This window comes from Panulirus ornatus, chromosome 25 (genome assembly GCF_036320965.1).
Source record: "Panulirus ornatus isolate Po-2019 chromosome 25, ASM3632096v1, whole genome shotgun sequence".
In the NCBI taxonomy this organism is placed as follows: domain Eukaryota; kingdom Metazoa; phylum Arthropoda; class Malacostraca; order Decapoda; family Palinuridae; genus Panulirus; species Panulirus ornatus.
In genome coordinates, this window is record NC_092248.1 from 26,103,660 (window position 1) to 26,120,119 (window position 16,460).

A 16,460-nucleotide genomic window follows, 5' to 3' on the forward strand; every position below is an offset into this window, starting at 1 on the left:
CCTGAAACCACATTGTCCCTCCCCAGTCTGTATATTTTACTACCCTTCTCAATCACTATTTGCCCATGTAACTTACTGGACACACTTTGAAAATAATCACTGTAATTCAAACATTTAACATAAACATTAACATTTTCTTCCTTTCCTTTATTCACTGGCATCATAACAGCATTTTTAACAATCTTCTGGCACCACCTCACTATGAACCTTACATATAATGCAAACCTTAACAGTTAACAAAAAAGTCTCGCCATTTCTTTATAGATTTAACTGTAATACCATCTAATCCATCCGCCATTACCACATTTCATCTTAAAGAAGGTTTTCACCACATCCTTCCTCTTCACCAATCCATAATTCTCATTTTACACACCACACCGACCCTACATCTGTCACCCTATCCACACGTTGAACAAACCATCTCCCAGTTACCTCATAACTGCCTTGTACCATATCCATATTTGCCCACTTCATTAATGCTCCGATCTGATCATTAGATCCAGACAGAATATAAAAATGTTTTGGTATGAGATGAAACTGTCCAGAAAACTCTCAAGCGAACAAATAAAAGTGAGAGTACACGGGGAAATGGTAGCAGCAAGACAGGATGTGGCAAAGAGTTGGAGTTAGAATTCGGTAATGAGGATGTTGCAGGTGATAATGAGGCAGATGCTGCCTCTCTGGGGTATGGGACAATAACAGGAGACGAGGCAGGAAAAGCTCTATATAAATTAACACAAGACAGGTTGTAACACAGGAAAATTTTGTCCGATTCTGAATTTAAAAAGGCTCTCGTAGGAAGAATGAGAAAAGTTAGCAGATTGGAAAGAAATGCTTATGAATGCATTTGGTTATCTACTGAAGAAAGAAAAGTGTTGATAAGGAGAAACAGAACGGACAAAGATATTGAAAGAGATAAAGGGAAATAGAAATCAGACTAAGAGAGAAATGGAACATGGATGTTTTTGCTTAGCTTGTTCATGGCATATGTCAGGTAGTCTATTGCTCGATGTTCCTTTGTGACACTTTCTTGTGTAGTTTCCTTGTTGTTGTCGTCTGGTTGTGCAATCCTCTCTGATTTCAGAGAACTTACATGTTAACATCATTAAGGTCTTCCAGGAATTACATGATCATAATAGTATCTTTCATTATCTACCTTGCCTTTAACGTGGACTTCATCGGTTTGCCACACCACTATCATATAACCCAGTTTGATTTGGAAACTTTCTCTTTGGCACATCAATGTTTCTTCAAACTCCTTAGATGCAATAAATGACCTATGAGATATTGTACGTATAGTACTTGCAAATTACTCTTACAACTAACCTGGAGGCAAGAAGAGACAACCACGAACTCTTCCAGTACGAACAGGTATACGTTGCACTCCTGGAGCCATGTAGTGGCGCAGGTGAGTAATACTAGCTAAAGGTTCCTTAATATCAGAGGATAACAGCTCCTTGGTAGCTAGATGACCATTGTGTACTGATAGCTTCACCTGTAATCATAAGAATATGCCTCCAGATGTAACAAAAGTAACTGATTATGTAAATATTTACAGTAAAATCTAACAAAAGTAACTAATAATGTAAATATTTACATTACGTAAAATCTAACAAAAGTATCTAATAACGTAATTATTTACCGTAAATTCTGACAAGAGTAACTAATCATGTAAATATTTACAGTAAAATCGAACAAAAGTAACTCTAATGTAAATATTTACAGTAAAATCCCTAACATATCGTTTATGAGATTACACAGTCAACATTCCAGAGTATATAAGACTTTCTTTTTCCACACAACTACCTTTCCCTCCTTAGCAATGAAGCATCTAGGAAACACAAACAAAGAGCCATATTTACCCTCCTCCACTATCATGTATCATGCACTGAACACCGTATACTGTTGAAATATAATGGGCATATCAGGGTAACTTCAACAGCCATGATTTTACAAGTTCTTATCTTTAAACCTCATAACTTTTTCTACTTTACTGAAGAAATATCTGGAACAAGAGAATAAAAGCCTTATCTGTACACACTAAATCCCTGACTTCAAAAATGATCTGCTCAAACCAGAACCTGAATGATACAGACAACCCACACATTCTTCCACGCTTCACTGTCATGTTACCACTCAAGGCAATGGTGAAGTGCCTGAGGATTGGCAGAATGCATGCACAATGCCATTGTACAAATGCAAAGGGGATAAAGATGAGTGTTCATATTGTAGTATAAGTTTGTTGAGTATTCCTGGTAAATCATATGGGAGGGTATTGATTGAGAGGGGGAAAGCATGTACAGAGCATCAGATTGGGGAAGAGCAGTGTGGTTTCAGAAGTGGTAGAGGATGTGTGGATCAGGTGTTTGTTTTGAAGAATGTATGCGAGAAATACTTAGAAAACAAATGGATTTGTAAGTAGCATTTATTGATCTGGAAAAGGCATATGATAGGGTGGATAGAAATGCTTTGTGGAAGGTTTTAAGAGTATATGGTGTGGGACGCAAGTTGCTTGAAGCAGTGAAAAGTTTTCATCAAGGATGTAAAGCATGTGTACGAGTAGGAAGAGAAGAAAGTGACTAGGTCACAATGAATGTCGGTTGACAGCAGGGGTGCGCGATGTCTCTATTGTTGTTTGATATGTTTATGGATGGGGTTGTTAGGGAGGTGAATGCAAGAGCTTTACAGACAGGGGCAAGTATGCAGTCTGTTCCGGAGGAGAGAGCTTGGGAAGTGAGTCAGTTGTTGCTCGTTGATGATATAGCACTGGTGGCTGATCCAGGTGAAAAACTGCAGAAGTTGGTGACTGAGTTTGGTAAAGTGTGTGAAAGTAAGCTGAGAATAAATGTGAATAAGAGCCAGGTTATGCTGTTCAGTAGGGATGAAGGACAAGTTAAATGAGAGGTAAGATTTAATGAAGAAAGACTGGAGGAAGTGAAGTGTTTTAGATATCTGGGAGTGGAAGTAGCAGCGGATGGAACCATGGAAGCAGAAGTGAGTCACAGGGTGGAGGAAAAGGGGAAGGTTCTGGGAGCGTTGAAGAATGTGTAGAAGGCGAGATCGTTATCTCGAAAAGCAAAAATGGGTAAGTTTGAAGGAAAAGTGGTTCCAACAATGTTTTATGGTTGCGAGGCACGGGCTATAGCTAGGGTTGTGTGGAGGAGGATGGATGTGTTGGAAATGAGATGTTTGAGGCCAATATCTGGTGTGAGGTGGTTTGATCGAGTAAGCAATGAAAGGGCAAGGGAAATGTGTGGTAATAAAAAGAGTCTGGTTGAGAAAGCAGAAGAGGGTATATTGAAATAGTTTGGTCACGGAGAGAATGAGAGGGGATAGATTGACAAAGAAGATATATGTGTCAGAAATAGAGGGAAGGAGGAGAAGTTGGAGACCAAATTGGAGGTGGAAGGAAGGAGTGAAAAAGATTTTAAGTGATCGGGGCCTGAACATACTGGAGGGTGAAAGGTGTGCAAGGAATAGAGTGAATTGGAACGATGTAGTATACCCAGGTCTACGTGCTATCAGTGGATTGAACCAGGGCATGTGAAGCGTCTGGGGTAAACCATGGAAAGGTCTGTGGGGCCTGGATGTGGAAAGAGAGCTATGGTTTCAGTGCATTACACATGACAGCTAGAGACTGAGTGTGAACGAATGTGACATTTGTTGTCTTTTTCTACCGTTACCTCGCGCGTAGGCTGGAGAAGGGGAGTGCTGTATCAAGTGTGGCGTGGTAACGATCACAATATACATATGAATATACATATGAATATGTATATGTGTATGTATGTATATCTCTGTGTATGTATATGTAAGTATACATTGAAATGTCTAGGTATGTAAATTAGCGTGTGTGGGCGTTTATGTATATGCCTGTGTGTGTGTGTGTGGGGTGGGCCATTTCTTTCGTCTGTTTTCTTGGGCTACCTCGCTAACGTGGGAGACAGGGACAAGGCATAAGAATATATATGTATATATATATATATATATATATATATATATATATATATATATATATATATATATATATATATATATAAATATATATATTATCTATTTATTTAGCTTTGTCGCTGTCTCCCGCGTTTGCGAGGTAGCGCAAGCAAACAGGCGAAAGAAATGGCCCAACCCACCCCCATACACATGTATATACATACACGTCCACACAAGCAAATATACATACCCATACATCTCAATGTGTATATATATATATATATATATATATATATATATATATATATATATATATATATATATATATATATATATATATATATATATACACACACAGACATATACATATATAAACATGTACATAATTCATACTGTCTGCCTTTATTTATTCCAATCGCCACCTCGCCACACACGGAATAACATACCCCTCCCCCTCATGTGTGCGAGGTAGCGCTAGGAAAAGACAACAAAGGCCACATTCGTTCACACTCAGTCTCTAGCTCTCATGTAATAATGCCCGAAACCACAACTCCCTTTCCACATCCAGGCCCCACACAACTTTCCATGGTTTACCCCAGACGCTTCACATGCCCTGATTCAATCCATTGACAGCACGTCGACCACGGTAAACCATATCGATCCAATTCACTCTATTCCTTGCCCGCCTTTCACCCTCCTGCATGTTCAGGCCCCGATTACTCAAAATCTTTTTCACTCCATCTTTCCACCTCCAATTTGGTCTCCCACTTCTCCTCGTTCCCTCCACCTCCGACACATATATCCTCTTGGTCAATCTTTCCTCACTCATTCTCTCCATGTGCCCAAACCATTTCAAAACACCCTCTTCTGCTCTCTCAACCACGCTCTTTTTATTTCCACACATCTCTCTTCCTCTTACATTACTTACTCGATCAAACCACCTCACACCACATATTGTCTTCAAACATCTCATTTCCAGCACATCCACCCTCCTGCGCACAACTCTATCCATAGCCCACGCCTCGCAACCATAAACATTGTTCGAAACACTATTCCTTCAAACATACCCATTTTTGCTTTCCGAGATAATGTTCTCGACTTCCACACATTCTTCAATGCTCCCAGGATTTTCACCCCCTCCCCCACCCTATGATTCACTTCCGCTTCCATGGTTCCATCCGCTGCCAGATCCACTCCCAGATATCTAAAACACTTTACTTCCTCCAGTTTTTCTCCATTCAAACTTACCTCCCAACTGACTTGACCCTCAACCCTACTGTACCTAATAACCTTGCTCTTATTCACATTTACTCTTAGCTTTCTTCTTTCACACACTTTACCAAACTCAGTCACCAGCTTCTGCAGTTTCTCACATGAATCAGCCACCAGCGCTGTATCATCAGCGAACAACAACTGACTCACTTCCCAAGCTCTCTCATCCACAACAGACTGCATACTTGCCCCTCTTTCCAAAACTCTTGCATTCACCTCCCTAACAACCCAATCCATAAACAAATTAAACAACCATGGAGACATCAGACATCCCTGCCGCAAACCTACATTCACTGAGAACCAATCACTTTCCTCTCTTCCGACAAGTACACATGCCTTACATCCTCGATAAAAACTTTTCACTCCTTCTAACAACTCGCCTCCAACACCATATATTCTTAATACCTTCCACAGAGCATCTCTATTAACTCTATCATATGCCTTCTCCAGATCCATAAATGCTACTTACAAATCCATTTCCTTTTCTAAGTATTTCTCATATACATTCTTCAAAGTAAACACCTGATCCACACATCCTCTACCACTTCTGAAACCACACTGCTCTTCCCCAGTCTGATGCTCTGTACATGCCTTCACCCTCTCAATCAATACCCTCCTATATGATTTACCAGGAATACTCAACAAACTTATACCTCTGTAATTTGAGCACTCACTCTTATCCCCTTTGCCTTTGTACAATGGCACTATGCAAGCATTCCGGCAATCCTCAGGCACCTCACCATGAATCATACATGAATCATATTAAATACCCTTACCAACCAGTCAACAATACAGTCACGCCCTTTTTTAATAAATTCCACTGCAATACCATCCAAACCTGCTGCCTTGCCGGCTTTCATCTTCCGCAAAGCTTTTACTTCCTCTTCTCTGTTTACCAAATCATTTTCCCTAACCCTCTCACTTTGCACACCACCTCGACCAAACCACCCTATATCTACCAATCTATCATCAAACACATTCAACAAACCTTCAAAATACTCACTCCATCTCCTTCTCACATCACCACTACTTGGTATCACCTCCCCATAGCCCCCTTCATTGAAGTTCCCATTTGCTCCCTTGACTTACGCACTTTATTTACCTCCTTCCAGAAACTCTTTTTATTCTCCCTAAAATTTAATGATACTCTCTCACCCCAACTCTCATTTGCCCTCTTTTTCACCTCTTGCACCTTTCTCTTGACCTCCTGTCTCTTTCTTTTATACATCTCCCACTCATTTGCATTTTTTCCCCTGCAAAAATCGTCAAAATGCCTTGCTCTTCTCTTTCACTAATAAATTTACTTCTTCATGCGACAACTCACTACCCTTTCTAATCAAACCACCTCCCACGCTTCTCATGCCACAAGCATCTTTTGCGCAAGCCATCACTGCTTCCCTAAATACATCCCATTCCTCCCCCACTCCCCTTACCTCCATTGTTCTCACCTTTTTCCATTCTGTACTCAGTCTCTCCTGGTACTTCCTCACACAAGTCTCCTTCCCAAGCTCACTTACTCTCACCACCCTCTTCACCCCAACATTCTCTCTTCTTTTCTGAAAACCCTCACAAATCTTCACCTTCGCCTCCACAAGATAATGATCAGACATCCCTCCAGTTGCACCTCTCAGCACATTAACATCCAAAAGTCTCTCTTTCGTGCGTCTATCAATTAACACGTAATCCAATAACGCTCTCTGGCCATCTCTCCTACTTACATACGTATACTTATGTATATCTCGCTTTTTAAACCAGGTATTCCCAATCACCAGTCCTTTTTCAGCACATAAATCTACAAGCTCTTCACCATTTCCATTTACAACACTGAACACCCCATGTATACCAATTATTCCCTCAACTGCCACATTACTCACCTTTGCATTTAAATCACCCATCACTATAACCCGGTCGCGTGCATCAAAACCACTAAGACACTCATTCAGCTGCTCCCAGAACACTTGCCTCTCATGATCTTTCTTCTCATGCCCAGGTGCATATGCACCAATAATCACCCATCTCTCTCCATCAACTTTCAGTTTTACCCATATCAATCTAGAATTTACTTTCTTACACTCTATCACATACTCCCACAACTCCTGATTCAGGAGTAGTGCTACTCCTTCCCTTGCTCTTGTCCTCTCACTAACCCCTGACTTTACTCCCAAAACATTCCCAAACCACTCTTCCCCTTCACCCTTTAGCTTCGTTTCACTCAGAGCCAAAACATCCAGGTTCCTTTCCTCAAACATACTACCTATCTCTCCTTTTTTCTCATCTTGGTTACATCCACACACATTTAGACACCCCAATCTGAGCCTTCGAGGAGGATGAGCACTCCTCGCGTGACTCCTTCTTCTGTTTCCCCTTTTAGAAAGTTAAAATACAAGGAGAGGAGGGTTTCTGACCTCCCGCTCCCGTCCCCTTTAGTCGCCTTCTACGACACGCGAGGAATGCATGGGAAGTATTCTTTCTCCCCTATCATGTATACATTAAATAACCTTACCAACCAGTCAACAATACAGTCACCCCCTTTTATAATAGATTCTACAGCAATACCATCGAAACCCGATGCCTTGCCGGCTTTCATCTTCCGCGAATCTTTTACTACCTCTTCTCTGTTTCCCAAATAATTTTTCCTAACCCTCTCACTTTGCACACCACCTCGACCAAAACACCCTATATCTGCCACTATCTCTCCATCCACTTTCAGTTTGACCCATATTAATCTAGAATTTATTTTTCACATTCTATCACATACTCCCAAAACTCCTGTTTCAGGAGTAGTGCTACTCCTTCCCTTCCTCTTGTCCTCTCACTAACCCCTGACTTTACTCCCAAGACATTCCCAAACCACTCTTCCCCTTTACCCTTGAGCTTCGTTTCACTCAGAGCCAAAACATCCAGGTTCCTTTCCTCAAACATATATATATATATATATATATATATATATATATATATATATATATATATATATATATATATATATATATATATATATATATATATATATATATATATATATGTATATATATATATATATATATATATATATATATATATATATATATATATATATATATATATATATATATATATATATATATATATATATATGGTAAATTATATGGGAGGGTATTGATTGAGAGGGTGAAGGCATGTACAGAGCATCAGATTGGGGAAGAGCAGTGTGGTTTCAGAAGTGGTAGAGGATGTGTGGATCAGGTGTTTGCTTTGAAGAATGTATGTGAGAAATACTTAGAAAAGCAAATGGATTTGTATGTACCATTTATGGATCTGGAGAAGGCATATGATAGAGTTGATAGAGATGCTCTGTGGAAGGTATTAAGAATATATTGTGTGGGAGGCAAGTTGTTAGAAGCAGTGAAAAGTTTTTATCGAGGATGTAAGGCATGTGTACGTGTAGGAAGAGAGGAAAGTGATTGGTTCTCAGTGAATGTAGGTTTGTGGCAGGGGTGTCTGATGTCTCAATGGTTGTTTACTTTGTTTATGGATGGGGTTGTTAGGGAGGTGAATGCAAGAGTTTTGGAAAGAGGGGCAAGTATGAAGTCTGTTGGGGATGAGAGAGCTTGGGAAGTGAGTCAGTTGTTGTTCGCTGATGATACAGCGCTGGTGGCTGATTCATGTGAGAAACTGCAGAAGCTGGTGACTGAGTTTGGTAAAGTGTGTGAAAGAAGAAAGTTAAGAGTAAATGTGAATAAGAGCAAGGTTATTAGGTACAGTAGGGTTGAGGGTCAAGTCAATTGGGAGGTAAGTTTGAATGGAGAAAAACTGGAGGAAGTAAAGTGTTTTAGATATCTGGGAGTGGATCTGGCAGCGGATGGAACCATGGAAGCGGAAGTGGATCATAGGGTGGGGGAGGGGGCGAAAATCCTGGGAGCCTTGAAGAATGTGTGGAAGTCGAGAACATTATCTCGGAAAGCAAAAATGGGTATGTTTGAAGGAATAGTGGTTCCAACAATGTTATATGGTTGCAAGGCGTGGACTATGGATAGAGTTGTGCGCAGGAGGGTGGATGTGCTGGAAATGAGATGTTTGAGGACAATGTGTGGTGTGAGGTGGTTTGATCGAGTAAGTAATGTAAGGGTAAGAGAGATGTGTGGAAATAAAAAGAGCGTGGTTGAGAGAGCAGAAGAGGGTGTTTTGAAATGGTTTGGGCACATGGAGAGAATGAAAGAGGAAAGATTGACCAAGAGGATATATGTGTCGGAGGTGGAGGGAACGAGGAGAAGTGGGAGACCAAATTGAAGGTGGAAAGATGGAGTGAAAAAGATTTTGTGTGATCGGGGCCTGAACATGCAGGAGGGTGAAAGGCGGGCAAGGAATAGAGTGAATTGGATCGATGTGGTATACCGAGGTTGACGTGCTGTCAGTGGATTGAATCAGGGCATGTGAAGCGTCTGGGGTAAACCATGGAAAGCTGTGTGGGGCCTGGATGTGGAAAGGGAGCTGTGGTTTCGGGCATTATTGCATGACAGCTAGAGACTGAGTGTGAACGGATGAGGCCTTTGTTGTCCTTTCCTAGCGCTACCCCGCACACATGAGGGGGGAGGGGGATGGTATTCCATGTGTGGCGAGGTGGCGATGGGAATGAATAAAGGCAGACAGTGTGAATTGTGTGCATGGGTATATATGTATGTGTCTGTGTGTGTATATATATGTGTACACTGAGATGTATAGGTATGTATATTTGCGTGTGTGGACGTGTGTGTATATACATGTGTATGTGGGTGGATTGGGCCATTTCTTTCGTCTGTTTCCTTGCGCTACCTCGCAAACGCGGAGGACAGCGACAAAGCAAAATGAATAAATGAATAAATAATATATATATATATATATATATATATATATATATATATATATATATATATATATATATATATATATATATATATATATATATATATATATATATATATATATAATCCCTGGGGATAGGGGAGAAAGAATACTTCCCACGTATTCCCTGCGTGTCGTAGAAGGCGACTAAAAGGGGAGGGAGCGGGGGGCTGGAAATCCTCCCCTCTCACTTTTTTTTTTTTTAATTTTCCAAAAGAGGGAACAGAGAAGGGGCCCAGGTGAGGATATTCCCTCAATGGCCCAGTCCTCTGTTCTCAACGCTACCTCGCTAATGCGGGAAATGGCGAATAGTATGAAAAGAAAAGAAAAAAAAATATATATATATAAATATATATATATATATATATATATATATATATATATATATATATATATATATATATAGATAGATAGATAGATAGATAGATAGATAGATAGATAGGCGCGTGAAAGAGAGACTTTTAGATGTTAATGTGCTGAGAGGTGCAACTGGGGGGATGTCTGATCATTATTTTATGGAGGCGAAGGTGAAGAGAGAATGTTGGGGTGAAGAGAGTGGTGAGAGCAAGTGAGCTTGGGAAGGAGACTTCTGTGAGGGAGTACCAGGAGAGACTGAGTACAGAATGGAAAAAGGTGAGAACAAAGGACGTAAGGGTAGTGGTGGAATAATGGGATGTATTTAGGGAAATAGTGATGGCTAGCGCAAAAGATGCATGTGGCATGAGAAGCGTGGGAGGTGGGCAGATTAGAAAGGGTAATGAGCGGTGGGATGAAGAAGTAAGATTATTAGTGAAAGAGAGGAGAGAGGCATTTGGACGATTTTTGCAGGGAAATAATGCAATGACTGGGAGATGTATTAAAGAAAGAGGCAGGAGGTCAAGAGAAAGGTGCCAAAAAGTGAAAAAGAGGGCAAATGAGAGTTGGGGTGAGAGAGTATCATTAAATCTTAAGGAGAATAAAAAGATATTTTGGAAGGAGGTAAATAAAGTGCGTAAGACAAGGGAACAAATGGGAACATCAATGAAGGGGGCTAATGAGTAGGTGATAACAAGTAGTGGTGATGTGAGGAGATGGAGTGAGTATTTTGAAAGTTTGTTGAATGTGTTAGATGATAGAGTAGCAGATATAGGGTGTTTTGGTGGAGATGGTGTGCAAAATGAGAGGGTTAGGGAGAATGATTTGGTAAACAGAGAAGACGTAGTAAAAGCTTTGCGGAAGATGTAAGCCAGCAAGGCAGCGGGTTTTGATGGTATTGCAGTGCAATTTATTAAAAAAGCGGGGGACTGTGTTGTTGACTGGTTGGTAAGGTTATTTAATGTATGTATGACTTATGGTGAGGTGCCTGAGGTTCGGCGGAATGCTTGCATAGTGCAATTGTACAAAGTCAAAGGGGATAAAAGTGAGTGCTTAGATTACAGAGGTATAAGTTTGTTGAGTATTCCTGGGAATGCATGGAAGGGGATTGATTGAGGCAAGTATGTAGTCAGTTGTGGATGAAAAAGCTTGGGAAGTGAGTCAGTTGTTGTTCGCCGATGATACAACGCTGGTGGCTGATTCGGGTAAGAAACTGCAGAAATTGGTGACTGAGTTTGGTAAAGTGTGTGAAAGAAGAAAGCTGAGAGTAATTGTGAATATGAGCAAGGTTATTAGGTACAGTAGGGTTGAGGGACAAGTCAACTAGGAGGCACGTTTGACTGGAGGAAAACTGGAGGAAGTGAAGTGTTTTAGGTATCTGGGAGTAGATTTGGCAGCGGATGGAACCATAGAAGCGGGAGTGAATCATAGGGTGGGGGAGGGGGCGAAAGTCCTGGGAGCGTTGGAAAATGTGTGGAAGGCGAGAACGTTATCTCGGAAAGCAAAGATGGGTATGTTTGAAGGAATAGTGGTTCCAACAATGTTATGTGGTTGCGAGGCGTGGGCTATAGAATGAGTTGTGCGGAGGAGGGTGGATGTGTTGGAAATGAGATGTTTGAGGACAATATGTGGTGTGAGGTGGTTTGATCGAGTAAGTAATGAAAGGGTAAGAGAGATGCATGGTAATAAAAAGAGTGTGATTGAGAGAGTAGAAGAGGGTGTTTTGAAATGGTTTGGTTACATGGAGAGAATGAGTGAAGAAAGGTTGACAAAGAGGATATATGTGTCAGAGGTGGAGGGAACGAGGAGAGGTGGGAGACCAAATTGGAGGTGGAAAGATGGAATGATAAAGATTTTAAGTGATCGGGGCCTGAACATGCAGGGGGGTGAAAGACGTGCAAGGAATAGAGTGAATTGGAACGATGTGTTATATCGGGGTCTACGTGCTGTCAATGGTGGATCAAGACAAGTGTGAGCTTCAAGCAGGCAGTAAGCGGTGGATCGAGGTAAGTGTGAGCTGCAAGCCGGCAGTAAGAGTTGGATCAAAACAAGTGTGAGCTGCAAGCAGTTGGTAAGACGTGGATCAAGACGAGTGTCATCTACAAGCAGGCACTAAGAGATGGATCAAGACAAGTGTGAGCTACAAGCAGGCAGTAAAAGGTGGATTAAGTCACGTGGGAGCTGGAAGCAGGCAGTAAGAGGTGCATCAGGAGAAGTGTGAGCTGCAAGCAGGCAGTAAGAGGTGGATCAAGGCAAGTAAAAGCTGCAAGCAGGCAGTAAGAGGTGGATCAAGACAATTTTGAGCTGCAAGCAGTTGGTTAGAGTTGTATCAAGACAAGAGTGTGCTGCAAGCAGGCAGTACTGGGTGGATCAAGTGCCAGCTGCAAGCAGGGAGAATGAGGTGCATAAAGACAAGTGTGAGCTGCAAGCAGCAAGTAAGAGGTGCATCAGGCCAAGTGTGAGCTGGAAGCAGGCAGTAAGAGGTGGGTCAAGGCAAATGTTAGCTACAAGCAGTTGGTAAGAGGTGGATCAAGTATAAGCTGCAAGCAGTCGGTAAGAGGTGGATCAAGACAATTGTGAGCTGCAAGCAGACAGTAAAGGGTAGATCAAGACAAGTGCGAGCGGCAAGCAGTCGGTAAGAAGTGGATCAAAACAAGTGTGAGGTGCAAGCAGTTGGTAAGAGATGGTTCAAGACAAGTGTGAAATGGAAGCAGGTACTAAAAGGTGGATCAAGACAAGTGTGAGCTTCAAACAGTCGGTAAGAGGTGGATCAAGACAAGTGTGAGCTGCAAACAGGCAGTAAGAGGTGGATCTAGACAATTGTGAGCTGCAAGCAGGAAGTAAGAGGTGGATCAAGAAAAGTGAGAGCTACAAACAGGCAATACGAAGTGGATCAAGATAAGTGTCAGCCGCAAGCAGTCTGTAAGAGGTGGATCAATACAAGTGTGAGCTGCAGGCAGGCAGTAAGAGGTGGGTCAAAACAAGTGTGACCTGCAAGCAGTTGGTAAGAGGTGGATCAAGACAAGTGTGAGCTGCAAGCAGGCACTAGGAGGTGGATCAAGACAAGTGTGAGCTGCAAGCAGTTTGTAAGAGGTAGATAAACACAAGTGTGAGCTGCAAGCAGGCTGCAAGAGGTGGATCAAGACAACTGTGAACTGCAAGCAAACAGTACGAAGTGGATCAAGAAAAGTGTCAGCTGCAAGCCGGCACTAAGAGGTGGATCATCGAAAGTTTGAGCTGCAAGCAGGCAGTGAGAGGTGGATCAAGACAAGTGTGAGCTACAAGCAGGCAGTAAGAGGTGGGTCAAAACATGTGTGAGCTGTAAGCAGCTGGTAAGAGGTGGATCAAGACAAGTCTGAACTGCAAGCAGGCAGTAAGAGGTGGATCAAGACAAGTGTGAGCTGCAAGCAGTCGGTAAGAGGTGGATCAAAATAAGTGAGAGCTGCAAGGAGTCGGTAAGAGGTCGATCAAGACAAGTGTGAGCTGTAAGCAGTCGATAAGTGGTGGATCAAGACAAGTGTGAGCTGCAAACAGGAAGTAAGAGGTGGATCAAGACATGTGGGAGCGGCAAGCAGTTGGTAAGAGATAAATCAAGACAATTGTGAGCTACAAGCAGTTGGTAAGAGGTGGATCAAGACAAGTGTTAGGTGCAAGCCGTCGGTAAGAGATAGATCAAGCCGTCGGTAAGAGATAAATCAAGAAAAGTCTGAGCTACAAGCAGTCGGTAAGAACTGAATCAAGAACGAGTCTGAGCTAGCAAGCAGCCGTAAGAACTGAATCGAAAAGTGTGAGCTACAAGCAATTGGTAAGACATGGATCAAGACAAGTGCGAGCTGCAAGCAGTTGGTAAAAGGTGGACCAAGAGGAATTTGAACTGCAAGCAGTTGGTAAGAGGTGGATAAAAACAAGAGTGAGCTGCAAGCAGGCAGTAAGAAGTGGATCAAGACAAGTGTGAGCTGAAAGCAGTCGGTAAGAGGTGGATCAAGACAAGTTTGAGCTGCAAGGAGTCGGTAAGAGGTGGCTCAAGACAATTGTGAGCTGCAGATAGAAAGTAAGCGGTGGGTGAAGACAAGTGTGAGCTGCAGCAGTTCGTAAGAGATGAATCAAGACAAATGTGAGCTGCAAGCGGTTGGTAAGAGGTGGATCAAGATGAGTGTAAGGTGCAAGCCGTTGGTAAGAGGTGGATGAGGACAAGTGTGAGTTGGAAGCAGTCAGTATGAGGTGCATCAAGAAAAGTCTGAGCTGCAAGCAGTCGGTAAGAGGTGAATCAAAACAAGTGTGAATTGCAAGCACCCAGTAAAAGGTGGATCGACAAGTATGAGCTGCAAGCAGTTGGTGAGAGATGGATCAAGACAAGTGTGAGCTGCAAGCAGTTGGGAAAAGGTGGACCAAGAGGAGTGTGAGCTGCAAACACTTGGTAAGGTGGAAAAAGACAAGTGTGAGCTACAAGCAGGCAGTAAGAAGTGGATCAAGACAAGTGTGGGCTCAATGAAGACAGTGGAGGTATATCAAGACAAGCGTGTAGCTACATGCAGGCAGTAAGAGGTGGATCCAGACAAGTGTGTCCTGCAAGAAGGTGGTGAGAGGTGGATCATGATAATTCCGAGCTGCAAACAAGCAAAAAGAGGTGCATCAAGAAAAATGTGAGCTGCAAGCAGCCAGTAAGAGGTGTGCGAGCTGAAAGCAGTTGCTAAAAGGTGGACCATGACAAGTGTGAGCTGCAAGTACGCAGTAAGAGGTGGATCAAGACAAGCGTAAGCTGCAAGCAGTCGGAAAGAGGTAGATCAAGAAAGGTGTGAACTGAGGGCAGTCGGTAAGAGGTGGATGAAGATAAGTGTGAGCTGCAAGCAAGCAGTAAGTGGATCATGACAAATTTCAGCTGCAAGCAGCCAGAAAAAGGTGGATCATGACAATTGAGACCTGCAAGCAGTTGATAAGAGGTGGATCATGACAATTGAGACCTGCAAGCACTTGATAAGAGGTGGATCAAGACAAGTGTGAGCTGCAAGCAGGCAGTAAGAGGTGGATCAAGACAAGTGTGAGCTGCAAGCAGTTGGTAAGAGGTGGATAAAAACACGTGTGAGCTGCAAGGAGCCGGTAAGAGGTCGATCAAGACAAGTGTGAGCTGAAAGCAGGCAGTAGGAGGTATATCAAGCAAGTGTGTGCTGCAAGCAGGAAGTAAAAGGTGGATCAAGACAAGTGTGAGCTGAAAGCAGGCAGTAAGAGGTGGATCAAGACAAGTGTGAACTTCAAACAGGCAGTAAGAGGTGGATCAAAGCAAGTTTAAGCTGCAAGCCGGCAGTGAGAGGTGGATCAAGACAAGTGTGAGCTGAAAGCAGGGAGTAAGAGGTGGGTCAAAACAAGTGTGAGCTGTAAGCAGCTGGAAAGAGGTGGATCAAGACAAGTATGAACTGCAAGCAGGCAGTATGAGGAGGAGCAAGACAAGCGTGAGCTGCAAGCAGTTGGTAAGAGATGAATCAAGAAAAGTGTGAGCTGCAAGCAGTTTGTAAGAGGTGGATCAACAAAAGTGTGAGCTCCAAGGAGTCGGTAAGTCGTGGATCAAAACAAGTGTGAGCTGCAAGCAGGCAGTAAGGGGTGGATCAAGACATGTGTGAGCTGCAAGCACTTTTAACAGGTGGATCATGATATGAGTGAGCTGTAAGCACTTAGTATGAGGTGAATCATGACAAATGTGAGCTTCAAAGAGTCGGTAAGTGATGCATCAAGACAAGTGGGAGCTGCACGCAGTCGGCAACAGGTAGATCAAGATAAGTGTGAGCTGCAAGCAGTCCGTAAGAGGTTGATCAAGACAAGTGGAAGCAACAAGCAGTTGGTAAAAGGTGGATCAAGACAAGTCTGAGCTGCAAGAAGGCAGTAAGAGGTGGATCAAGACAAGTGTGAGCTGCAAGCAGTCGGTAAGAGGTGGATCAAGATAAGTGTGAGCTACAAGGAGTCGGTAAGAGGTCAATCAAGACAAGTGTGAGCTGCAAGCAGTCGGTAAGAGGTGAATCAAGACAAGCGTGAGCTGCAAACAGGAAGTAAGAGGT

At 42.5% G+C, this 16,460-nt stretch overlaps 1 protein-coding gene across 1 annotated transcript in view; it reads right to left on the reverse strand.

Annotated features, from left to right (window-relative positions):
- Positions 1-16,460, reverse strand: part of LOC139757323 (acyl-coenzyme A thioesterase 1-like) — a 198,621-nt gene that overhangs the window by 70,783 nt on the left and 111,378 nt on the right. The window contains exon 5 of the mRNA XM_071677747.1: positions 1,327-1,495. Coding sequence (XP_071533848.1) covers positions 1,327-1,495 — 169 coding nt within the window. The remainder of the gene's footprint in view (positions 1-1,326; positions 1,496-16,460) is intronic.